Source organism: Natrix helvetica (genome assembly GCF_964273705.1).
Source record: "Natrix helvetica genome assembly, chromosome: 11".
NCBI lineage: Eukaryota > Metazoa > Chordata > Lepidosauria > Squamata > Natricidae > Natrix > Natrix helvetica.
Genome location: NC_138562.1, coordinates 19,297,128 through 19,322,039, shown reverse-complemented (window position 1 = coordinate 19,322,039; position 24,912 = coordinate 19,297,128). Strand labels below are relative to the sequence as shown.

Below are 24,912 nucleotides of genomic sequence, written 5' to 3'. Positions count from 1 at the left end.
TGAACCAGTCTCCCCCCCTGAATCTCTCATTTTTTGTTGTCCTCTTGCTGGCTTTCTGAGAATCCTTCTTCTCTTCCTCAGGCTCCAACTGGCCTGGTGCCTCTCCTCTCCTCTCCCTTCCCACCCCTCCTCCCCCTCCCCCTGGTCTGCAGCCCCCCTTTCTCTCTCCCCTCCCTCTTTGGGAGAAGAATGCCCGACCCCCTGCTGGGCTGCCCTTAAAATTTGCATTGTCCCGCCAAAGAAACTCCCGGCATTTGCTTTGGCAGGCAGAGAGGCGTGGAAGAGCTCTGCTTTCCTCTCGGAGGCCTGGCAGCCAAAACGCCCTGAGAACTTGGAGCTCCGGCGGTCCCCACAGGAAGAGTGGGGTGGAAGGGGCTGGAGGGAGCTAGACAGGCGAGGTTTTGACGAGAGCTTGGCGTGGGTGGGTATGTGCCCCCACCCACCTCCTTTCGAAGGACTGGCTCAAATCCTCTCCCACTGGTTTCTCACAAATGGTCCCTCATGGGCACGGTGGGTGAAAAAATGAGGCTGGGGAGGGTTTGAAATAGGGTGGGCAAGGCAGGAAGGATGGCAAACCCCTGGCATCCCAAAACACAGAGAGCCAGTTTGGTCTAAGGCAGCAGGCTAGAAAGCGGGAGACGGCGGGTTCAAATCCTACCTCAGCCATGAAAGCCAATTGGGTGACTTTGGGCCAATTGCCAGGAGACGGCGAGTTCTAGTCCTGCCTTAGGCACGAAAGCTGGCTGGGTAAAATTGGGCTGGTCATTCTCTCTCTGTGTATCTCTCTCTCACTCTCTTTCTGTCTCTCCCTTTGTCTCTCTGTCTCTGTCTATCTGTCTGTCTCTCGCTCTGTATCTCTCTCCCCCTCCCTCTCTTTATATCTCTCTCTTTCTGTATCTCTTTCTTTCTTTCTCTCTCTCTCTCTCTCTGTATTTCTCTCACTCTTTCTGTCTCTCTCTTTGTCTCTGTCTCTCTCCCCCCTTTCCCTCTCTATATCTCTCTCTCTTGTCTCTCTGTCTGTCTCTCTCTTTCTGTCTCTCTGTCTCTCTTTGTCTCTGTTTCTCTCCCCCCTTTCCCTCTATGTATCTCTGTGTGTGCGTGTGTGTGTGTCTCTCTGTCTCTCTGTCTGTCTCTCTCTTTCTGTACCTCTGTCTCTCTCTGCCTCTCTCTCGCTCCCCCCTCTGCCGGGAGTGGTGCGGTAAGCCTAGAGGTGGAGCTCTCACCTCACAATCAGAGGCTGTGAGTTCTATCCTAGGTAGCAACAGATATTTCTCTCTCTGGGCACAATGAGAATATATCTGCTGTGAACTCTGCATTGGTGACAGGAAGGGCATCCGGCTAGTAAATACTCAGCTCCATTCTCTACCCAGATTAGGAATCACGGGGGTCATTAAACGATAAGGAATAAGATTCTCCCTCTCAGTCCAACCCACCTCACAGGAGGAGGAAAATGTGCTGGCTGCATTAACCATCTCGAGTCATTTGTAAAAATAACTTTTAAAAATGGGAGGCAAATAAATAAATAAAATCCTGCATGTTGTGCTGCATGCTGACCTCAGGTGCTTGGTGGGCTGGTTTCCATAAACTCCGCCATTCCCATTTGGGGAACTGCTATGGTTCAATGTGCCGCCTAACCCCAACAATTGTGGCTTGAGTCAATGAGGGTCGTAGCTGCCCTGAGCATTTCGGCTTCCGATGGGGGGCGGGGGGGGGGGCGGACGAAGGTTCCCAGCAAATCAAATAAACCGCAACACAAAACCAGTTGCAGACATTGTTGGTTTTCTTGAATTGCGGAGAGCCCACCCGAAACCCATTATCTCCTCCCTCCCCCCCCCCTTATAAGGTTGCCAACTTTTGTGAACAGAACTCTCCTGACAAAGTCTCTCTTTTTTTAAGAAACTAAAGTTTTTTTTATTTCTTGTTGCAAATTTTAAATTCTTTTATGAACAAAAGTCTTCCCCTTTGACCTCTTCTCCTGTACGTGGTTCATTTGACATCATATTTCCATTTCCAGTTTCAGCCGTGTTATTTCATGTCCACATCCCCCCCATCTTAAATTTAATTTCTTCTTAATACGTAAACAGTATCCTCATTGCCCCCAAAGTCAACCAAATTCATCGTTTCATTTCCATCTGTTATTCTATTTTACTACAGCTAGCACATACCCTCGAAATCATTTTTTATATAATAAGCATTTCACTTAGTTCGTCATCCACAATTAATAATATTAATACAGTTCCCTCACATCATAATTAGCTACGCGCCATTAACAATATTAACACATTTCACTCTTTTCTACTAATAAATCCTTTCCCCCCTCCTTCCTCCTTTTCTAACCATTTTCTCTTGGTCTCGCAGAGATTTCACTTCTTTTTTATGTTTTCTACTTTCCACCCATTCGTCTTTTTTTCTTATACTCCTGTATTTTGTCTTCCCACTCTTTTTTCTCCCTTTTTGACAAAGTCTTGTGCCACAACTAACAGCGCAATCTTGACATGAAGAGCCAGTGGTGGGTTGCAGGGGGTACGGACCGGTACGGGCGTACCGGAGTCTGCCCGGAGCACTGGATACCGTTCCGTTCCGGTGCTCCGGAGGACTCACCTGCCCATCTGCCCGAGCTCCTTACTGGTCTTTTAAGTCTTTGGCGCTTCTGCGCAAGGTGCGTACAGTGCCTGCGCAATGCTCCGCTGAGCAGCTGGAGCATTGCGGAGGCTCGTGGAGGCGCTAAGATGCATGCACTCGCTGAGTGGACGCCTCGGGCCCGTTCCAACCGTACCGGAACTCACCACTGCTCCACACATCCTCTGGGAATGGCCAGGAACACAACGACTGAGTTCACAACCGACCTTAAGAAGGGAACAACAATCTCCTTTTGTGAAATCTGGTACTAATTACAACACGCACAAACACCTTTGTTTTGAGAAAAGGTGTTTATTGCCCGCTCGCCCTTTCTAAGGTTGGTTTCGGTGGGTTTTAAAGCACCCTTTTTAAGGTGGGTTTTTTATCCGATGGTGGTTTGCGTTTGAATTATTGCTTGTTGCTGCATTACGGGTGGCTGGGGTGGGTGGAGGGGTGAGGGGGGTTTGTTTAGCTTCTCTCTAATCGGTTTCAGATGATTTCTGACACCGGGAAGCGTTTCTTCTCAGTGGCAAAAGAGGAAGGTGGGAGGGGACGGAAACCGATGGCTGGAAGCCGTTTGATTGATTCAGAAATCCACACCGAGGTCCAGTTTAGGAGTTTGATCCTGTGAACTCCATTTGGTAGAGAGATTGGCTTTAAAAAACACACACACCCTTCCAATGCATTCATGGCGGAGAAGAATTCCTGCTTCCAGAAAGGGGGCAAGGCAGGGGTGAAATCCAGCAGGTTCTGACAGGTTCTGGAGAACTGGTAGCAGGAATTTTGAGCAGTTCGGAGAACCAATAGCAGAAATGTTGAGTATTTTGGAGAACCGGCAAATGCCACCTCTGGCTGGCCCCAGAGCGGGGTGGGAATGGGGATTTTGCAGTATCCTTCCCCTGCCACGCCCACCAAGCCACGCCCACAGAACCGGGAGTAAAAAAAAAATTGAATTTCACCACTGGGATGGAGCCTATTTAGCCCCCAGACCAAGAAAAGCTTATATAGGTAGGTACTCCCCAACGTAGGCCCACCCGAGCCCAAACTTGTTGCTAAGTGAGACCGTTGTTAAGTGAGTTTCCCCCTCCCCCATTTGATGACTTTTCTTGCCACGGGTGTTAAGCGAATCACCCCAGTGGATAAGTTAGTCGCACCGTTGTTAAGCGAATCCCGGGACTCTCCCTTGACTTTGCCTGCCAAAAGGTTGCAAAAGGGAAATCACATGATGGGGACACAGCAACGGTCATAAGTACAAGTCAGTTGCCAAGCATCTGAATTATGATGGGGTGACCACGAGGAATGCGGCAACTGTTATAAGTGTCAGTCCTAAGCTGCTTTTTTGGCCGATGTGCCACAGTCAACTGGCTGCAGGACAAGAGTTGCAGTCCTATCAAAGACACGTGGGACAGAATCATGGGTGCAAAAGGAGGGCCAGGATGTTGTGGGAAAGGCAAAAATGAAAAGATTTGTTTTTATTTCTTTTGAATATTTCAACAGTCAGGTGTCCCACGGGGGGGGGGGGTGGACGGGTTAGTCCTGCGGCCAGATGCCCATGTGGCAAGTTGTCCCATTCCCTTAGGGGCCGCCCGGGCTCCTTGGCTCGGGACACGTGTCTTGAAATGGCAGCCGCTTCCCATTCCCACGACTCTTCCCTTCATCCCTCCCTTTCTGCCCTCCGACGGCTGTCCCACCCTCCGTGGGGGGGAAGGGAGCCTCCGCAGGTGGGCGCCTTCGCACAACACGCGTTCGCGCCCCGAGGGGGTGGGGTGGGCGGCTGTGCGGGGTCCTGCAGGAGGCAGAGCGGGGAGGGTCCCGGGCAGCATCCAAGCGCCCCCCCCCGGGGAAGAGGGGGGGGGGGTCCCGGGCGAAGCGTGCCTCCCCTGAGAGGCGGGGGCGCGGCTGGAGGGTCTCCGGGCTGGGCTCGCCCTTCCCTCCTCCCGCCCTTCCCTGCTGGCTGGTTGGCGCGCCGGGAGGCGGGGAAGGAGGCGTCCCGCCCTCGCCCGGCCCTCCGCCGCTTCCTCCCTCGCTCGCCTCCCCGGGCGCCGCTCCAGCCTCGCCGCCCAACTTCGCGCCAGCCTCGCCGGACGCCGCCGCCGCCACCGCCGCACCGGGAAGCCCCGCCAGCCTCGCCGGGGCGGCCGCGGCGGGGGAGCCTCGCCCTGCCCAGCCGGCCTCGCAGCGCCCTCGCCGGCATGCCGACCCCCGCCCTGCCCGCCCGCCCGACGCCCCTGCGGACCCTCCGGCCGCTCCTCCTGCTCCCGCCGCTGCTGCTGCTGCTGCTGGCCGGGCCGGCGTCGGCCGAGGAGCCGCGCTCGCGAAGTTGCTCCGAAGTGAAGCGGCTCTACGTGGCCCGCGGCTTCAGCCACAGCGAGGCGCCCAACCACCAGATCAACGGTGGGCTTTCGCCGCGGGGGAGGGAGGGAGGCAGGCGGGCGGGCGGGCGGGGGGGCCGGGAGGAAGGGGCTCCGCTGGGCCGGGCGAGGGGGAGGCCGGGGCCGGGCCGGGGGCGCCTGGTTGGGATCCCCGTAGCGCTGCTTGCCGCCCCCTCCCCCTGCAAGCCCGCTTTCCCCTCGCGGGGGCTTCGCTGCTGCCTGGCGGACGGGCGGAGGGAGGGGGGCGCAGGAGCCCCTTGCGAGAGAGCCGCTCCGTGGGGGGGGCTTCCTGGGTGCGGGGCGGCGCCCCCTCCTCGCTTCTCCACCAACCCCCCCCCCCCGCCCCAAAGGCAGGCACCCCGGGCCTCCCCACGTGCCGGGAAGCGCCTCTGGCCCCGGGGCTGCCCAGCGCTGCAAGGTCTGCCTGTTGCACAGGAGTGAGGGGGGCCGGGGGGGCATGGGAGACCCCCGCCGCGGCTTTGCAAAAAGAGAAAGGTGGGGAGGGGGCAGGTCCCGGCTGGGCAGGCTCGAGAGGGTCCCTTTCTTCCCTCTTTGGGACACCCCCCCCCCTTTTGGGGAAATGGGGGGGGGGGCGCACCGCTCTGGCGAGAATGCGCCCCCCCCCTTTCCCAGCGGCTCAGAGGCATCCAAGCGAGCCCCGGAGGAATTTGCTGATGGAATTTGCAACCATGGATGCCGCCCCCCACCCCCCGCCATGTGGCTACCCCCCCTCGCCCGCCTCCCTCCTCGCCTCGCCCCGGGGTGGAGTTTCTGGGCGGCTCGGAGCTCGGGATTGGTGGGGGGGGGGGGAAGACCCGGGAGGAATCTCTCTCGGGGGCTCCCCCCCTTTTCACTGAGGAAAGGCGAAGCGCCTGGGAAGCCTCGCTGCCCCCCCTCCCAGGGCGAGGGGAGGGGAGACGCTCCAGGTTGGCAGTTGCTCTGCCCGACATGCCCAGGGGCGCCTTGCCCAGCATTGCAAGGGAGATGGCAAGAAATGCCTCTGTGCCCTGGGGGCTTCTGCCCACCTGGGGGACGTTGCAGCCCACAGCCTTGGCTTCCAGCAGTCCTGGGCTTTGGCAAGGGTGGGGGGGGATGAAAGTTGAACCCAGGGGTCTCACAGTGGGGCAACCTGAAAACTTGGTGAGTGCTTTAACCTTGGCAACTTTTACGATGGGTGGACTTCAACCCCCAGAATCCCCCCACCCCACCCCCAGCTAGCATGGAATCGTGGGAGTTGAAGTCCACCTGTCTTAAAAGTTGTTGAAGGTCAAAAGCCCTCTGCCCTACTAGGGGGGGGGGTGGTCTTCCGAATTGGGCCACTTTGAAGACCTAGGCACTTCAAAATTCCAGAATCCTTCAAGCCAGCATGGGGATTCTGGGAGTTGAAGTCTACAAGTTTTCTTCAAAGTTTCCCCAGGTTGGATACCCCAAAATTTAAACCCCCACCCCTCTCCTTCCTCTCCGTTTTGGTTGGCTGCCTTGAAAGGCGCACCTGTGGAGCTCGTTCACCGGTTGGCATTTCCACCTGGCGCGTTGGGATCAATAGAAGCTTTGAGCCTCTGTTCGGCCCAGGGTGGGGCTGGCTTGAAAAGTGCCCGGTGTGCCCCTGGGCACAGAGAATGGCTCCCATTGAAGGCTGCCTTTGCTTCCAAGTTTGGCCGGAGAACTTTTTTCCGTTTCGGCAAATGAGATTGTTTGTCCTTCCGAGAAGTCATCCATCCAACCTCCGGCCAGCCAAACGTTGTGGCCGGTCCGTGCCAGCTAGGGAGGTGCCAGGCGCAGCTTTTCAAAACAGACCCTTCCTTTTGGCAAGGGTCCCACTCCCCATTTTGTAGGGGGGGGGGAAGGGAAGACTGAAATTGGAAACCTGGGTGAAACACTTGGACTCCCTTGGGCTGCTTCACCCCCAGGGCTCTGGGCGCTAAGTGAGACGTGCCCGTCACGATGTTCCCTGCCAAGAGGCCCCTTCCCTGCCCCTGAGGTCATCCAAACACCCTGTCCTGGCTTGGACTACAGTACCCATCTCCCACCTGCATGGATTTGCTGTCAGGCCTAACGTGGCCCGTGAAAATAGCTTAGCACATGGTAGGAAGTTATGTTCCGTTGTTGATGAGGGTTAAAAGAAACCATGGCTTAACAGAATGTCTGAATCCAGTATCTGGGTCTGTTCAGCATGTTTGGCCTTGCAAGCTTCAGAAGGGGGCAGGTTCCTGGCCATATGTAGGGCTGGAGGGGTCTCCCTTCCTGCATCGTTGATGATCTTTGATGAACATAGAAGGCCCCTCTGTTTGGGGGGCACTGCAGACCTCACCGGCCTGCAAAATAGACCCATCTTCGAATTATCTTCCTCTTCCCAGCCTGGAGTTCCCTTCCCAGCGAGTCTCGACGGCTGGACTTATTATCCTGCTTCTCCTGCGCAGAGACATTTTTATTTTCCCTTTTAGCTGCCTGATAACGCCTGAACTTGTTATGCTACCGTAACATTTTAGCGCTGGCTATATATTTCTGCCCCTTTGGAGGCAGAGGTGGGGGGGGGCATCGGAACCCCTGGGCTTTTATCGAAAACATTTTTTAATTTTATTTTGCAATTTTAAGTTGGTGTTTGGTGTGTTTGTTTTTCTTTTGAAAGCATCCCTGGCATCTTTCACGGCTTGGAAAGGTGGTACAAAGCTTTTCAAAAGAAAGAGAGAGAAAGAGAAAGAAGGAAGGGAGGGAGGGAGGGAGAGAGAGAGAGAGAGAGAGAGAAAGAGAGAGAGAGAAAGAAAGAAAGAAGAAAGAAAGAAAGAAAGAAAAAGAAAGAAAGAAAGAAAGAAAGAAGAATCTGATTTTGCAAACACCTGAACTTTTAAATCCTAAAATCCTGGGAGAATTTTATCTCCTGGAGAGGATGAGCCTCATGGAGCCTTGACTGGTCCTTCCAGTTCCACCACTCCCATCTGTCTCGTTTAAGTCAACGATCCCTCTGTATGTGGGTTGTGGCTGTGTTTGTGTGTAGTTGTATCTTCATTCTCCCAGGATAGGGGATTCTTAGAACTCAGAGTGATGTGTCCTCTCCAGCTTGACAAGATATTGCTGGGCATCTGGTCTGGGCATTCTGGGTCTTGTAGTCCAGCTTGGGTGCAAGGCCCACCAGGCACCTGGTTTCAGCATTCTGGATCTTGTAGTTCAGCCTGTCTGGAAGGCACAACCAGGTATCTGGTCTGGGCATTCTGGGTCTTGTAGTACGGCCAGGCTGGGATGAGCCAAACCTCTGCTGGCAGGGGAGGGGGCCAACAGAGCCTGGGTTTGCCTGTGGATAATTGGAGTAGTGGGCTAGTTCTTATCCAGGCTTATAACCGAGAGAGGCACCTTTGTGCTTTCTCCTTTTTTGTGACGTGGAGTTTTCCTGGCAAGCAAAATAATCGCCCTCCTCGTATTTGAAAAGTTGGAGAGGCTCTGCCCCTTCCCAGAAAACCTCTCTCTTCCCCCCACCCCTCGAGTTGTTTGTCTGCCCCCCCTCCCCTCGGCCCAGCCTCAGCTCGCCTGCTTTATTTTCTGCCTTGAATGGCTAACCGGCCTGCATTCTCCCGGGGAACAAAAGGATTTCTAGCCGGGCCCTTTGAGAGACCACCAAGGACTTGCACCCGAGCCGTGCCATTTCACACCACTTTCAACAATAACAAAAATGCATGACTGAGTGACTCAAAAATGTGAAGGGTCCCAGCCATTCATTTGGGCGTCAAGATGCTGCGGGGGCAGCCTGGGCAGACGCCCCTCCCTCCCCTTCCCCTCCCCAAGGAAAGGGGGCTGTGCGCTTTGAGAGAGAGCAGAAAATTCAGTACTTTTCCAGGTAGGGATTATCCTTCTCTTCTTTCACGGGGGAAAAAAAAATCTTTAGACTTGCTGGACTCCACTGGCTCAAAAGTTTGCCTGCAAACAGGTAGCAGCCGATGGGACTCCAGAGTCAGTAATGCTGGGCCAGATGGGTTATAAGGAGGCTTTTGAGGCTTGGGCCCAGCACGGTGGATGATTGCGCCTGGGTAAACTTAAATCAGGGGTGTCCAAACTTGGGAACTTTAAGACTTGTGGACTTCAACTCCCAGAATTGATTTCTGCTTGACTGTTTGCCTGGTGTTAATCCCCGCTTCTCTGGGTGTTGACTGCTGTAGGGGGTAACTTCTAATTACCTTCAGGAGCCAACCCCACACTCCCTGGCACTGATGATGTTATCTACTTCGGTCTGCAAGCAATCAGCCAAGCTCAGAGAGCACCAAGAACTCCAGGATTCGTGTCTGAGCACCAGACCTTCTCTTCTGTTAGGAAGGACGTGATTTTGATATAGGATGGATGGGAAAGAGCTAGGAACTAGATTGCGTAACCAGTTCTTGTAGCATGGTGGACCCCAGGAGAACCGGGGCCAATCCTTTCTGGATTTGAGACTGATCCTGAATTCTTGGCTGGGCCTGGCTGGGGACCTCTTCGGGTGTTGTGTCTGGACCTCCTGAGAGTTGGTTTGGATCAGCTGGAGGCCAGTAAAGGAGGGGAGGGGGCCATTGGCCCTTACTCATGGAGCTTGGTGTGCGCGTGGGCGGACTCATTGCCTTGGCAACCGCTTCCCCGAAGGTCCCCTTGGCCGTGCCAGAATAAACATTGCTGCATTCCTTGTCATTTATAGTCAAATTATGATCGCTATTGTTATTTGGAGGGCCTCAATTATCAGGTGTTTCCTCTCCAGTTGCAATCTCGCTTTGCCCTGCAGACATGCCTTGCTCAAGCCATGAGGTCAGGTGGAGAAGCAGGGAAGGAGGGAGGGAAGCGCAGAGGGAAGGATCTGTTATCGGGTTTGGGGAATTTTTTTAATTTTTAATTTTCTGCTTTGCCGCCTCTTGAATGCAAGGCGGGGTCTCCTGTTTGGCCCCTCCCTCCCTCCCCAGGTGCAAAATGCCACTTGAATGCATGCCAGGGGGAGGGTTTGACTTTGACCTTATCTGGAAAGTGGAGTTTTGGTTTTGGTTTTCCTCTTGACTGTCTGATAGGAATGTGTGCTTGGAAAGCTAAGGGTGGCTTTGGAAGGAAGTCTTTGAAAGCAAAAAAACAACAACAACAACCCTGGGTTCAAATCCCACCAACAGGGCACTCCGTCTAGGCTGGGACTTTCCAAATTTGGCCCATTTTAAGACTTGGTTTTCCCAGTTGCAATGGATGGCTATGAAGGTTGGACCATAAGGAAGGCTGAGCGCCAAAGAATGGAGGCCTTTGGACTCTGGTGCTGGAAGAGACTCCTGCATTGAGTCCCTTGGACGGCAAGGAGATTCAACCCGTCAGTTCTAGAGGAGATCAACCCTGACTGCTCTTTAGAAGGCCAGATCCTGATGAGGCTTTGGCCACCTAAGGAGAAGGAAGGACTCCCTGGAGAAGAGCCTCATGCTTGGAAAGATGGAGGGCAAAAGAAGAAGGGGACGGCAGAGAAGGAGGTGGATGGATGGAGTCACCGAAGCAGTCGGTGTGAGCTTAAATGGACTCCAGAGGATGGGGGAGGACAGGACGGCCTGGAGGAACATGGTCCGTGGGGTCCCTTTACTTTACTTTACTTTTATTTAGATTTTTATACCGCCCCCTCTCCCCAGAGGGACTCGGTGGGTCAGACAGAACTTTGCAACTAACAACAAAAAGGCTTGTGGACTTCATCTCCCAGAACTCCCATGCTAGCTGAAGAATTCTGGCAGCGGAAGTTCCCAAGTCTTCAAAGTGACCAAATTTGGACACAGGGCAGAATGCTTTGACCTTGGCAACTTTAAGACAGGTGGACTTCAACTCCCATAATTCCATTCTTGCTGGGGCATTCTGGGAGTTGAAGTCCACCTATCTTAAAGTTGCTGGTTCCAACAAACAAAACAAAACAAAACCCCACACCATTGGGGAAAGTTGATTCCCACGACAACCACGCAATTCACTTCACGTCTCTGTGACTTGCTTAGCAACCGTAGGACTTCATTTACAACCGGCTCAGAAATGGTCACAAAATCAGGTCTGGTCTCAACGCGGTGACTCGATTTGGAGCCCACTCTGGTCCCGATTGTGGTTGTAGGTCGAGGAATCCTCTCCCCCGTCCCTCCCTTGAAGATTGCATCCTTCTTGAGAGCAAAGACCCCTTCACTGTTAAAACGGGATTAAAGCTCCCTCACAATGGGGGAAAAAGGCATTTGCACCAAACCCGCATTGGGATTCTTCTCTTAAACCAGGGGTGTCCAAACTTGGGAACTTTAAGACTTGTGGACTTCAACTCTCAGAATTCCCCAGCCAGCGCTGGGGAATTCTGGGAGTTGAAGTCCACAAGTCTTAAAGTTCCCAAGTTTGGACACCCCTGTCTTAAACGGTCAGTTTGCATCTTTTAAAATCAGGACGGAAGGAAGCCCAGTGATTTTAAAATCCAGAGCCAAGCTATTTCCCCCGCCTCCCCTGCCCGCCAAATTCCCCTCTCGCTGCCCAAATGCAGGAACACACAAACACACACAAAAAAAATGTGGGCATCTGCCTGGAAACAAATCCCACACACCCACAAGGGTCTTTTGTTCTCTCCAGTGTGTGCATGTTTTAATATCATGGTACGATGCTTCCTTCGTTGCTTGTTAGTGCCACGGTGGAAAAAAAATGTAGTTAATTACGGTGCAGGACGACAGAGAGACTGTCTCGGGTTTTGGGAACGGGGTGGGTTTGGCACAGGTGCCAAGGTTTCCACCTGAGGCTGGTGGCTCCCATTTTTTCTCGCTGGTGATGCCAACCTAGCTAAGCGTTTACTGTTTGAAAAGCAGGTTTCCATACTCTGCTGTTCTGGGTTTGGCATCCTGGCATGTTGCCCCCAAAAAAATTAAATTAAAAAATGTGCTGGGGAGAAAATTGAGCTGAATCTTTTCCACCAAGATAACCCAGATAATTTGTAGTGTTTTTATCCAAAGGAGCATTCGAATCCATCTCCTCCTTGGATATCAATGTCCACTGCGTTTTGCTCAGGGGTGGGTTAATTGTCTTTGGTCGAACTGGGCCGTTTCGGTGGTTATATTGCATTTTACTTCATCAGCTGTGGAAAAGGGCCCAGGGAGTGTCTCTCGTTTGTGGTTCACTGCAGCGAATGTGATGAAATTCTCCTGGTTTTAATCTTGGCAACTCCAAGCGTTCCCAAGAGCACCGGTTTCTTCGTGGAAGCGCTGGGCTGTTGGTCTTGTGGAACTTCCTGGAATGACCGCACGAAAGGGACTCTTGGGTTTCTTGTAGATCCGGTACAGAAAAATTCCAGGAGGAGAATTTTTGCTTCCTTACTCCATTTCCCGCTGGGGTTGGACTAGTAGAGGCCAGATATGTTGCTTCGTGGGACAATCAATGCGCTATGTGACTTCAAGAATGCAGGTAGCAGTGGTGAGTTCCTGGCGGTACGGCCCGGGACAGGCGTACTGGTGGTAGCTGGGAGCAGCGGCCACTGTACTGGAACGGTGGCTCGTTTGGCCCACCTGCGTTCCTTACCGCTTTTTGAGACAAATGGGCTAATTGTGTACGCACACACAATGTGTGGAGGCTGCGTGACTTCCGTTGAGTAGCTGAGTGTCGCAGGGCGCTTGCCCTGACAAGGATGCCCGGCCCCGTCGCAGCATACTGGTTACGACGGGATCCGGAACCCACCACTGGCAGATAGTCCTTAACTTACGACACCAGAATTTCCGTTGCTAATTTAGGGCGGTTTGTTAAGGGAGCCCCGCTTGATTTTTACGGTAACTTTGCTGCGGCTGTTAAGTGAATCACACGGTTCTTAAGCAAATGCATGCCAGTTTCCAAGCGCTTGAGTTTTGATCACATGGCTGAAGCGATCCACGGTCATAAGTGCGAGGATCAGCCATGAAACCTTTTCGGTTCCACCGTAACTTTGAACGGTCGTTAAACTGTTGTAAGTCCAGGACGTAACAGACTCTGGGATTGCCCAGGACTCCCTTCGTGTCTTATAATAATAATAATAATAATAATAATAATAATAATAATAATAATAATAATAATAATAATAATAATAATAATAATAATAATAATAATAATAATAATAAATATGAATTTATTAGCCGCTCCCTTTCCAGACAGGACTCGGGGCGGCGTACAATGGAGCATATAGAACATAAAACATGTGTACAAACACATAAACATACATATATACAAAGACATACATGCACGGAGGAGGTAACAAATTACATCACATTTAGACAGTTAAAAATCACCATTAAAATACCCCAATTGTAAAAAACCCAATTTAAAATTAAAAAATTTAAAAAGACAGTCAGGAGGAGTAAGAAAAATTACGGTTGAGCCAGGCCAGATAATTGAAAGAGGTGGGTCTTCAGCTGTACACGGAAGGAGCGGAGATCGGAAGTAATCCTGATGTCACGGGGGAGGTCATTCCACAGGGCTGGGCCCATCACAGAGAAGGCTCTGCTCCTGGGTGTCGCCCCCCGACACTGTTTAGCGGACGGCACCCGGAGAAGTCCCTCTCTGTGTGAGCGAATTGGTCGTAGGGATGTATGGGGCAGGATGCGATCCTGCATGTAACTAGGTCCTGTGCCATGAAGCGCTTTAAAGATCATAATCAAAACCTTGAAACGCACTCGGTAGACCACAGGAAGCCAGTGCAGCTCGCGCAGGAGAGGTGTTACAGGGGAGTATCTAGTCCTCCCCATAATCACCCGCGCGGCCGCGTTCTGGACCAACTGTAGTCTCCGAGTGCATCTCAAGGGAAGCCCCATGTAGAGAGCATTGCAGTAGTCCAGGCGAGACGTCACTAGCGCATGGGTGACTGTGCGTAGGGCATCCCGGTCCAATAAGGGGCGCAATTGGCGCATCAGGCGAACCTGATGAAACGCCCCCCTTGCCACGGCTGTTACATGGTCATCCATGGACAGCCGGGCATCTAGGAGGACGCCCAAATTGCGCACCTGTTCCATGGGGGCTAGTTGCACGCCCCCGATGGCCAGAGATGGAAGCAACTGGTTGAACCGGGAGGCCGGAAGCCACAGCCACTCCGTCTTGGAAGGGTTGAGTTTTAGTCTTGTTCAATCAGCAGTCTTGCATTGCAGCCGAGATCCCTGGCCTCAGGGCAATTAAATAATATATTTTTTTCCCTGGGTGTATGATGTTGAAAGTGTGTGCAGCCAGATTTCAGACACCTGTTACTTGCCTGGGGCTAAACTTTGATCTTTGCTTTTCTGATAGAGTTAATGAGTTGGGGCCTGCCAAAGTATTTACACAGAGCTGTAGCAATGGTTAACAACAAAAGACGTTTGTCAAACTCCCCTTTTTTTCCCTGCTGCAGAGCTTGTTTGATTAAAACAGATGCCTTGGCATTCTCATCTCCTTTTAGAATTTATTTTGGTATTTCGTTGGGCAGGAACACACGCCAAAGCAAATAGTTGTGAGCAGAAAATAACATTCTACCTGGGTTTTTTGTCCCATCCCCCTCTCTTGGGACGACTCCTTCACAAAACTCAACCAACCCCAGTTGAATAGTTGATACTCCCTAGTCTTAACTGTGGAGAACATTGAGAGCAGAAGGTGGATTGTAATTTTCCACATCGGGTTGGGGAGGGAAAAAAAAAAGTTTTGAATGAGAAGATGCCAGAAAGGAAAGTAAGGTTGCCTTCATCCCATCCATCAGTGGACTGGTCAGTTTTGATGCTTGTTTCATTTGGGTCAAGAGACACAAACCCAAGACCATGTTACGAAGATCTGAGGGCCACGTTGTGTTGGTATATGCAACATCTGAGTCTTCAGAATGCTAAGCTTTGTAGGGGAAGAGGCAATGTTCTCCTCGTAGACGGTGGTGATCTTACCGTTATCTAACGAAAAAGTAGTTGGAGGTTTCCAGAATTATGGAGTTGGACGGGGCCACCACAAGGAACATCTAGTCCAGCCTTCTTCAAGGTGAAGAACAACCAATTCAACCATCCTTGAGGTGTGGCTTTTCCTAAAAACTTCCAGAAGTGGAAAACCCCAACTTCCATTGGTAGATCATGCCACTGTTGAACAGATTTGACTTACATCTAAGTGAAGTCTAGGTAGCTACGGTTTGTAACCTATTCCTTGTTTCTCTGGCAGTAGAAACTACCTGGTGAGGATCTTCCCTATGACACCCTTGGACATACCTGAACACCTAATGTGTGAATCCCTGTGTAAACAAAAAGTGGTTTCTGTTTCTTCGTGGTTTTTACCCAGTTTTTATGACCTCCCATTCTTCTAAGCTCTCTTTGCTAGCCGGACTTGCTTTTAAGAAGATGGATGAAGAATTCCATCGATCTATCTTTTAGAACCGGAATGACGGACTTATGGCATGAGTGGCACAGGTGGAGCCATATCTGAGGGCATGCGAGATGTTGCCCTATGGAAGCTCCAAGCGCACATGCTGGCCAGCTGATTTTCAGCCTTCCAGGGGGCAGGGGGAGGCTGTTTTCCCCCATCCTTCGGCAGCTTAAACTCAGTTCATCCATGCTGGTTTATCTTCCCATTAAGCCCCTGGGCTGTCAGCCTTTTTGATCAAGAGGTTAATTAAAAGAGTTCTCTTCAATTGTTGTGAGGCTGATAATGAACTGGGCTTGGTGGTGGTGGGGGTTTCCTTCAAATATTCTTACAGCAAGTGGCCACAGAAAAGTTAGGCCACCTGAACAATGGTAAAAGAACCAATTTGATCAACCGAATCGTTAATTCAGGTTTGTTTTGTAAACTGCTTGAAAGTCCTGATAACAAATGGACGGGTTTTTTTTGGGGGGGGGGAGAAAGGGCAGGGTGGGAGAATGTAGGATCGTTAATAGATGAAAGGAGAAAAGATTAAAAATCAAGAATCTGAGTTTTGGGATCCATAAAGACCCCCGTTCAAACTCCCGGGCTGCTCAATTGAACCCAATCCACAGGATTGTTTTGTACATCAGAATGAAAGAAGAACTAGCTAGTTTGGCTTCCTTGGAATATATTAAAAAAAAGCATCTTCCAAAGGTGATTAAAAAAAAAAAAGAATTTGATGAATTACTTGAGGAATCAGTTCATTTGGCAGATTTGCACAGGGTATTCAACCATAAAGTACCCAGCCAGTTGGGTTTGTGCAGCGAGTCATTGGTGATTCAAACCAACCCAAAGTAACAAGTTGTGTGAATGCAGCTAAGTACGTGATTGACTTGGTAAGATTGTCAACACAACCAATGCATTTGCCCAAATCTTTGGTGTCCACCTTAGATGATTCCACCCAACAAGAGCCAGTTAAGGCTGGTCTGGTATTGGAAGTTTCCAACCAGCTTCTGAGATCCCAGCGTGGACCTTCTTCTAAAGGGCTTTGTATGGCTGGACTGGACATATTTCCAAAATCTGGAACAAGGCATGAAGTCCCATCTGGCCCTCAGCCCACTCTGTCTGGTCAGTTGAGCTGGGTTCCCCCCCCCCCCTTCCCTTCTCCTGCTTGATTAAACTTTGCAGCTGAGTAAGGACCAGACAAAACAGTTGTGGGGGAAATTGCAGCTCTTCTGACAGAGGTTAAATGATGTAGTTGTTTGTGAGACACAGGGAGCAATTTGTGTAGTGTGCTTGGCCGTCTCGCAGAATTGAGTGGGAGAAATGCCGGAGGCGTGGGTTGGTCAGCCAGCTACTGCCCAGTTGGAATTGAAACACGGAAAGCCATTTCAGCTCAAGGCTGGCTAAAGATGATCCAGGACAAGGTCTCGCAACCGTGGAAACTTTTAAGGTGGGTGGACTTCAACTCCCAGAATTCCTCAGCCCGCTTGGATGTCCAGCTCCTTAACTTTTAAGGTGGACGGACCAGAATTTCTGTTGCTAAGCGAGGTGGTGGTTAAGAAAGTTGTGCCCAAAGTTGTGTGTTCCTTTTTTTTGGCCAAGGTGGTTCACATAATCACCGTGGTCCTTAAATGAATCCCATGGTCGCTAAGCAGATCTGGCTTTTCCCCCAGTGACTTTGCTTGCTGGTACCTGGTTGGGAAGGTCACGACAGCGCCAGCGCGAACCTTGGGGCATTGTAACCATGGTAAATGCCTACCGGTTGCCAAGTGCCCAAATTTGGATCCCTTGACCAGGGGGCATCACCCAACAGTTGTGAGCTCAGGGACCGTTGTAACTTTGAATGGCCACTAAACAGGCAGTTGTTAATGAAGGACTAACTGTACTTCATTACCCTGAGCCTTGGTTTAAAGCTGGTTTTGTTGAAGAAAGTGTCTCTGCCACACACCAAGATATACACACACTTTGCAAACCATCCCGGACGGGTCCACATAATTCATTAAGCTGGAATTATTTTTTAAAAACCACACGGATGCTTATGAAACAGGCTGTTCTGTGGGCAGCAAGATACCGGTGTGGCTTACGAAAATTAAGTTCCACTTTGCTTTCTTGGCATAAGTGGCTATTTGTAGGTCTCCCTTGTTTTAATTCTTTCCTCCTTTCCCCCCCCTGCTGTAAACAAAAGGGAGGCTTGAGTCTCCACTTGCTAAGGAATCTCCAGGTGCGATGTCATTTAAATGTTAATTTGGCTGGTTTTTATTTTATTTATTTTATGGTCAAACAAATGGGCTAATGCCCCTTGATTGAAGTGCCTCGCTTGTTTTCAGGGCCTCCGGAGAAAGCTTGAAGTTTCTCTGTTCTTGGGAAAAGTGAAGCGTAACCATTTTTTCCCCCTTGTCATAGCTAATAAAGTTTGCTTAGGTCTTAATTTTTCTACCTCGCTTCACAAAGTAATTGAAACTTCCCTTTTGCCTTCCCTTCCGATCCCACCCCCACCCCCAGGCCGGAAAAAATCCATGATTTGGTCAGTGAATAAATGGAATTTTAGCAAGAAACCTAGTGACAAATTCATATGGCCCAATTCTCTTGACAGGTATTAACCAATTGGGTAGATGGTCGCTCAAGAGGCAATGACCCTCAAACACACACACACACACACACACACACACACACACACACACGAGGGTAAAAACATACTTTTACAGGAAGGAAAGCAAATAAAGCATTTTGGGAGAATTGTTACGCTTCTAAACGTAAAAATGATTCTAGGTTATATTTTTTGCTAGTTCTGGACGATTTCTGCCAACATTCCTTGTTTTTCTAATGCTGGACTAGCACATGGATTGGGCTATATTAAATGTGCTCTCATGGTTGGAAAAAGGCCATCAGAAATTAATTCTAGACATAATAATGCATCTATAATTACATATATATGAATGTATAATACATATATATGAATGTATTATATTATATAATTACATATATATGAATGAAAGGAAAGATTTGTTGGCTGTTATTGATTATTGCTCATGGATAACTTGCGCTGAGGATTTATGTTGCTTGCAAGGAGATTTTACTCTCTGTAAGATGGACACTATGCTAAGTTTGCCTCTCCTCGAGATATGGCATGGATGGAAAAGAAGGTGCAAGCTTTATAAGGAAAATATTAGAACTATTTTAAGACAGTGGATGGTCAGATACATAAGATAACTATCTTGGAAGGAATGAGTGTGATCAACTATCCATTCTTGCTATGCTTGAAGAAGAAGAAGACTTGAGAAGGAAGGATTAGTTGGTTCCTTCAAAGGGAGCCCATGGTCCAGAACCACAAAAACGAAACAGAACTGTTTGCATTGTGAGTTCGCTCATGCATGGAAGTGGCGATGGAGAAGACACAAGGGATGCGATGAGATCAGATCAGAACTAGAGGATAACCAGGCTCTAATAAAATGTTTACTGGTGTTAATCCATAAAGAGCCAACACGGAGATGAGCAGGAAAAAGATGCATTAATATCCATCCATCCATCCTGAATGATTAGAAGTTCAGCGGCAAACCAGTGACTGGGTCAAGGGGTGTCTACATCTCTTGGTTGATGTGTCTGAGCAATGCTTTGTAGGAGAGAGAGAATCCAGGCAGCTTTTCCTCCCTAACTGCCTGTGGCCTGTGACCTTTGCTGGAGAACCTGACCTGGAGGTTGGCTGACTATCATTAGACACAGCAAGGCCATAAAACGGTGGAAATCTCCCAAACTTTTATTAAGACTGCACTTAATAACAGTAAATGCACACGCTAAGCTGTCTCACTCTGTGTGGGCTGAAACTTGTTTTCTTCTCACCGCAAAGAGGCAGAGACAGAAGACTTAAAAATGCACATGGGGACACTTTCTCCAGACCACCAGAGATGATCCCAACCCAGGACGTGAACCAGAGTTTTATCTCCTCTTGAGCAACATCTAGACCTTTGAGCTAAAGATGGAGCAAGATAGCAAGGCAGCAAACTCCCAAATATTCCGAGCAGAGGATATATCCTTAAAGCAGCTGACGTTGACACGGTTGTGTGTGTCACAACATAGGTGCAACATCAGACAACCAGTAAAATGATGCAAACAGCAGAAAGATAGGGAGGGCAATTTGTGTGTTTGCAACAGGAAAGAAACGGATCAACAGATAGGAGACGAGACAGAGAGGTGAAAATGTATGTCAGCAGCCAGGTGAGAAATTGGAACAATGGATTTCTCATAACCTGGATGAATAGGCCAGAGAGCTGGGGTGGAGGAGGATGGTATCTCCAGGTGGATGGTTGGTGACCATTTGGTGGGTTTATGAATGAGATCAGTCCAAAATCACAGGAGAGCCTGATACTAAAGGTGGATTTAAGATGGACAGATGTCAACTAGAGTTGCTTTCATTTGGATTCTTTTAGTTTCAGGAAGTTTTCCTCGATACGGTGGATGATTCCAAGAAACCTTCTGGAAGCTTGGTATTTTTGAGTGCATCTTATAGTTGAGGAATGTGGAGACCCAAAACTATGAGTTGAGCTCAAACACAGATCCAAGTTTCATTGAGTTCAGCATCTGATTGGAGTGAAGAAGAAGTGTCTTATTGAGAAGGGGTCTTCTGGATACATTGAGCTTTATAAATAAGCATGGCAGCTACCTTTCTGGGCCATTCTGGGCACTTCTGCTTGGAAGGAGGGGCACCTTTGGGTTTAATGGGTTAGTTGCGTTAGTTGAAGATTTGTGATGCTGGCTTTTTGGTCGTTGTTCGGTTTGAGACATTTGAACTTTCTCATTTCAGTAATGATCTGTCCGTACCGGTTGGGGTTGTTGAAGAGGGGAGGGGGGGTTGATTCCCCAATTGGGAGGCACAGTCAGGAACCAGAGGTTAGAAGGCTACAGGCAAAGGAAGGTCACGACCTTGTTTTTCCAGCCAAGAAGACGGCCATAATGAGATGTGATTTTCTCTCTTGAAAAAGGGCAGTTGTGTTGCATGTAGGAATGTGGTAATGGGATTCAAAGGAAACATGCCGACCTAACAAGGATTAAGCCTAATTATTTGCCCTGCTTCTCCCAGAAGGAACAGGATGTCAGTTTCTGGTAGGAAATGATGCTGGAGCAAAGGGGTGGGTGGGGGTGGGGGAGAAAACCAGAATGGGTCCCCTCCCTCCGAATTAGGCATGGAATGTGGAATCTAAGAAGGCCATTGAAGGCCCCACTCACTTCTAATCATCCTTATTAGGAGGCTCCTAATCTCTCTGCTTAGGAACTTGCAAATGATATTGGCAGTTTGCTTAAATTAATGAATGACCAAGAAACACCCCCCCCCCCATGGACATTGGCAGAACCACGGGGGGGGGGGAGGCTTTGTTTAACACAGGGCACCATGTTTAGAGAATTGCTTTTGCGATATCTGCTTTCCGCACACCGATAGCTCTTAGGAGAAATTCCTTCCCGAGGCTTCCACAAAACATTGGAGTGAAGGACATAAGCGAGGCAGGATTGGGAGACCCTGGGAAAGGTGATTTTAGGCTTGTTGCAAGGCAGGGTTTTGGAAATGCAGAGGTGTGGGAGGGTGGGGGAGATTGATTTTGATTAAACCCTGAATGTTGGGAAGGGAGAGAAGCACCTTGTATGAATGGGGCACCCATAAATCCTTTCGAGAAGGAAATCGGGAGGATTGGAACTGCGTCTTTAACGCCCCCAGCCTCTAGTGAAGATGGGTGGGCCAACTTCCAGAATTCCCCAGCTATATTTAGGTAGCTAGAGAAAAGCATTTGGAGACAGCAAAGGAATCCTTCCCTGCTATTATCTTGATTGCAGACAGCAATGAAAATATGTCCTCCTGGATTTCTTCTGCTTGGACTCGTGCACCTGAGATGCCATAAATCTTGGCTCGATTCACATGTGTGCATTTCCAACCTGCAGTTAGCCTTGAGCGATCTACAGAATACAGAACAACACAGGTTTTCTGTAAATACAGAACAGAGTTGGAAGGGACCTTGGAGGTCTTCCAGTCCAACCCCTTGCTCAGCCAGGAGATCCCATACAGATAGCTGCCCAGTCTCTTCTTAAAAGCCTCCAGTGATGGAGAACCCACAACTTCTGGAGGCAAAGCTGTTCCGCTGGTGAATTGTTCTCATTCTCATGGAATTTCTCCTCCGTCCTTGATTGGTTTCCATCCTTCTCGTTCAGATGTTTTGAAGAAAAGGCTGACTCTGCAAGCATTGTGTGAACTGGGGCTCATTGAGTTAGTTGGGTGTAGTAGGCGAGACCGGAAAATGGATTAATTCAGAGATCAGATTGAGGTCCTTCTGCAAACAGGTCTTGCATAGGATTTAGGAAAGTGGCAAATTTTACAATTAAGTTTCGAAAGAGGCTTATTTATCCAGTGGACTTACTTAGATTTTAGCTAAGCCTGTAGCTTTAGGATTAGCTTTACATGATTTATAGAAGATTAGAGTTTCTTGCCTGCCTTTCATCAGATAAGTTTCACGTTTATCTTGATTTATTAATTAGTTCTATTCTTCCTCTTCTCTCTTTTCGGTTCCATTGTTGAAACCTAATGATTATTCTCCTTTGCGCCCTATTATGATCTATGATTACAGCCATAAATCTCAATGGACTTTTGTCTTGGTCTGTTTCATGGAAGGAAAAAAAACAACAACGCAAGTTATTTATAGGCAGTTGTGTTTGGGAGGCTGGACTTCTGGGATAGTAAAAGTAGGATTTGGAAAAGAGAAACGGAAGCTGGACTATGTAAAGAGGCAGACTTCTTTCTCTTTCTTTCTTTCTTTCTTTCTTTCGTTTCCAGAACAGAATTAAGTTTTCTTAATGTAACTTTTGGCTCGAAGTGCGCAGGGCATAAATCTCTCCCCTGCTTTTTCCCTGCCTTGCATTCTTTCCCTTGTTAAACCCACAAGCCTCAATTTGTCAGTAAATGAAATGGAGCAGGGGGGGTTGGGGAGGGGTGATTTTAAAGAATCAAATCCCATCGATCTCCTCCCGTCTCTGGAGAGGCCCCAAAGTATGTTAAGTTTTCCTCCTAGGATCTTTTTGAGACGTTCAATCATTTTTTTGCCAGAATGGAGCCCAGAGTTTTGTGGCATTGCGGAATTCATGAATTGTCACCACCCTCTTTGGATAGGAATGAAAAACGATGCCCTTGTGCTGCTATTGGGGGGTTGGGTTGAAAGGCAAATCTCTCCCCCCCCAAATAAATAAAATTATGGTTGCACAATGAATGATGGAGAACATCCTCTTCCTGCATCATCTTTTCTTGTTTGAAGATGACGAGTGTGAAGATGGGATGGGTAGTCCCTCCTAGTTGGATCTGACCGCAGATCATTTTTGCTCCAAATGTCCAAGGGTTTTTTTGTGTGTGTGTGGGGGGGGTGCCCGTTTTTGTAAGCAAGGGAAAAAAAAACACCCTTTGTGGTATATTTCAGATGCTTTCTTGTTCTTCAGCAGAATTCTCCAGCAAGCTTGTTAATTAGCAGCGATAAGAGGAACCTTAATCTCTCCTGATAAGGAGACCAGGGCAAGTTGAGTGTGAAATTGGATTAGCCTCGGGTTCTTTTGATGGCTGATTTTCAGGGGAAGTCGTAAACCATTAAGAGAGGACAATGCACGCTGGTGTGTCCAGGAGCGAGGATGGCATTTAAGCTCAAAAAGCTGACCAAGGACTTCCGAAGAGGAAGAATGACGAAGGACCAAGGCAGCAGGGTGGAGCGTCTTGAGCTCAGCTGGATTTGGCCAACGGTAGCAGCCAGCAGAACTGGTAGCAGAGTTGGACAGTGAGGAGGTTGGGGAGGAGCATGGGCCAGTCCGAGAGGCTGGGGAAGGCTTGAATGAGGGGTCTACATCGGAGTCAGACATCAGTGAGGCAGAGGAACAGCTGGAGCGCATGCGCAGAGCTGCCAGAAGAAACGAACAACTCAGAAATCAGGGTCAACTTGGGAGTAAAGCCACAGGTGGACGGTGAATGGCCCCTCCCATAGGAAATAAAAGAGGAGCGAAGGGGGAGGGGGCTTTTGCAGGAAACAATTAGTTTGTTCAGTTGTTAGATTCGTTTCAGGAGTGTGGAGATCTGTCCGTGAATCTCAGAGACTCTGCCCAGATTTTCCTTGCACAGCACCTCGTTTGGAAAATATTTACATGGCACCTTTCCAAGCTAGATAAGGTCTGTAGTCATAATGATTCCTTTGAAAGACTGCATGCCAGGCCTTGGCTGAAGGTGAATGAGAGGAATTCACATTCGTTTAATAAAAGGGGTTTTTGTCGGGACCGGGACTCTGCCTCGTGCTTTTTGGGGAAGCCTCGGTCAGAACAACTACTTCTGGTCTTACAATTGATGAATGTTGGGTGTTGGAAGTTTCCCTCAGGGAAGGTAAACAATGAAGGTGAATGATCCTACCTACAGATAGTTTTCAAAAATTAAGACATTTTCGGTCAGGGTCTGTGTGTGAGAAGGTTGGACACTCCTTTGGATCAAGGCTGTTAGGAAGACATCTTAGCCTGTGGTTTATTTTCTGAACTAACACCACACACTTGAACTGTAAGCCAAGTATCGGGGATTGTGATTTAGGCTGTTGTTGACTTGTTGGGTTGTACAGATAAGGCCGCAGTGGCAAGCATCAGAAAATCTGAAAAAGATGCGGCTGAATAGTCAGAGAAAACTCAAAGGGCATTTCTAGGCTGGCCAGCTGATTCTAAACTGCTGACACGTTTAACTCCACCTTCCAGCTCAGCCTATTCTACCTTTCGGTTCAATTGGATTGAATCTGGAGGTTGTATTACTGAATGGGGCTGCTCCTCAACAACAGCCCTGCTCAAACGAGGGGTATCCAAAAAGTGATGCCTGCTGCAGGCTGGTGCTTCGTCCTTGGCCCATAAAATTTCAAACGGAGAAAACAGGAAAGCTGCGCCAAGCCAGGCGTGACGCTCGTCCGTGACTCAGCCTGCAATTTTTGGTCTGAGACATGGATTTAAGGATGGATTTACTCGACTGAAAAAAGATGACTCTGATCGGAAAACATGTTGAAATGGTTAGGGGCAGCTGGGTTCAAACAAAGATCACAAGGAGCTTGACTCTTGATGCCAATGGGGCGGGGCTGGGCTGCAAGGGCCACGCTGTCGTACATGGAAGTTGTGTGAAGGCTGCGTAGGGCCCTGGCAATCTTGGTGTGGTGGCTGCCAACCAAGCCACGAATCCTAGTTTAGTGCCATGCAAAACACAGTCACCGTTTCACTGAGTTCCTGCCCGTTGTGGCAGTGAGTTTGCACATCTGTTAACCTCTGTCTGAGGTCGTGAGCACAAGGATGAAACAAAGGTCTTCTCGGGGGAGGGGGGGGTCCCCCCCACATCTTGGGAGCTCCCTTGTGGTTTTTAGAAGATGGCTAGAGACAGATTCGTTTTATTGAGTCCTTAACTCAGCCTCTTGTCTGTCTGGTGGGCTGGTTGATTTATGATGACTCCCACGTTTTTGTTCTGAATTATTCCTAATCCTTGCTTTTAGGAGGCTTACCTCGAGTAACCCACCCTGAGTGGAGTTACAAGAGGTTGGGCAGGTTCTGAAAGCCGTAGGATGAATAAGATGCCCTTACGAAATACCTACCGGGAATTTGCTTTCTGTGGGTT

General features: G+C 49.4%; 2 protein-coding genes across 2 annotated transcripts in view; one reads left to right on the top strand and one right to left on the bottom strand.

Moving 5' to 3' along the window:
- Positions 1-24,912, bottom strand: part of LOC309397665 (integrator complex subunit 6-like) — a 322,886-nt gene that overhangs the window by 223,117 nt on the left and 74,857 nt on the right. The gene's annotated exons all lie outside the window — the stretch shown is intronic.
- Positions 4,671-24,912, top strand: part of GPC4 (glypican 4) — a 42,843-nt gene continuing 22,601 nt past the window's right edge. Inside the window, exon 1 of the mRNA XM_081963902.1 lies at positions 4,671-5,013. Within this exon, the coding sequence (XP_081820028.1) occupies positions 4,812-5,013 (202 nt within the window). The 5' untranslated portion in view covers positions 4,671-4,811. The remainder of the gene's footprint in view (positions 5,014-24,912) is intronic.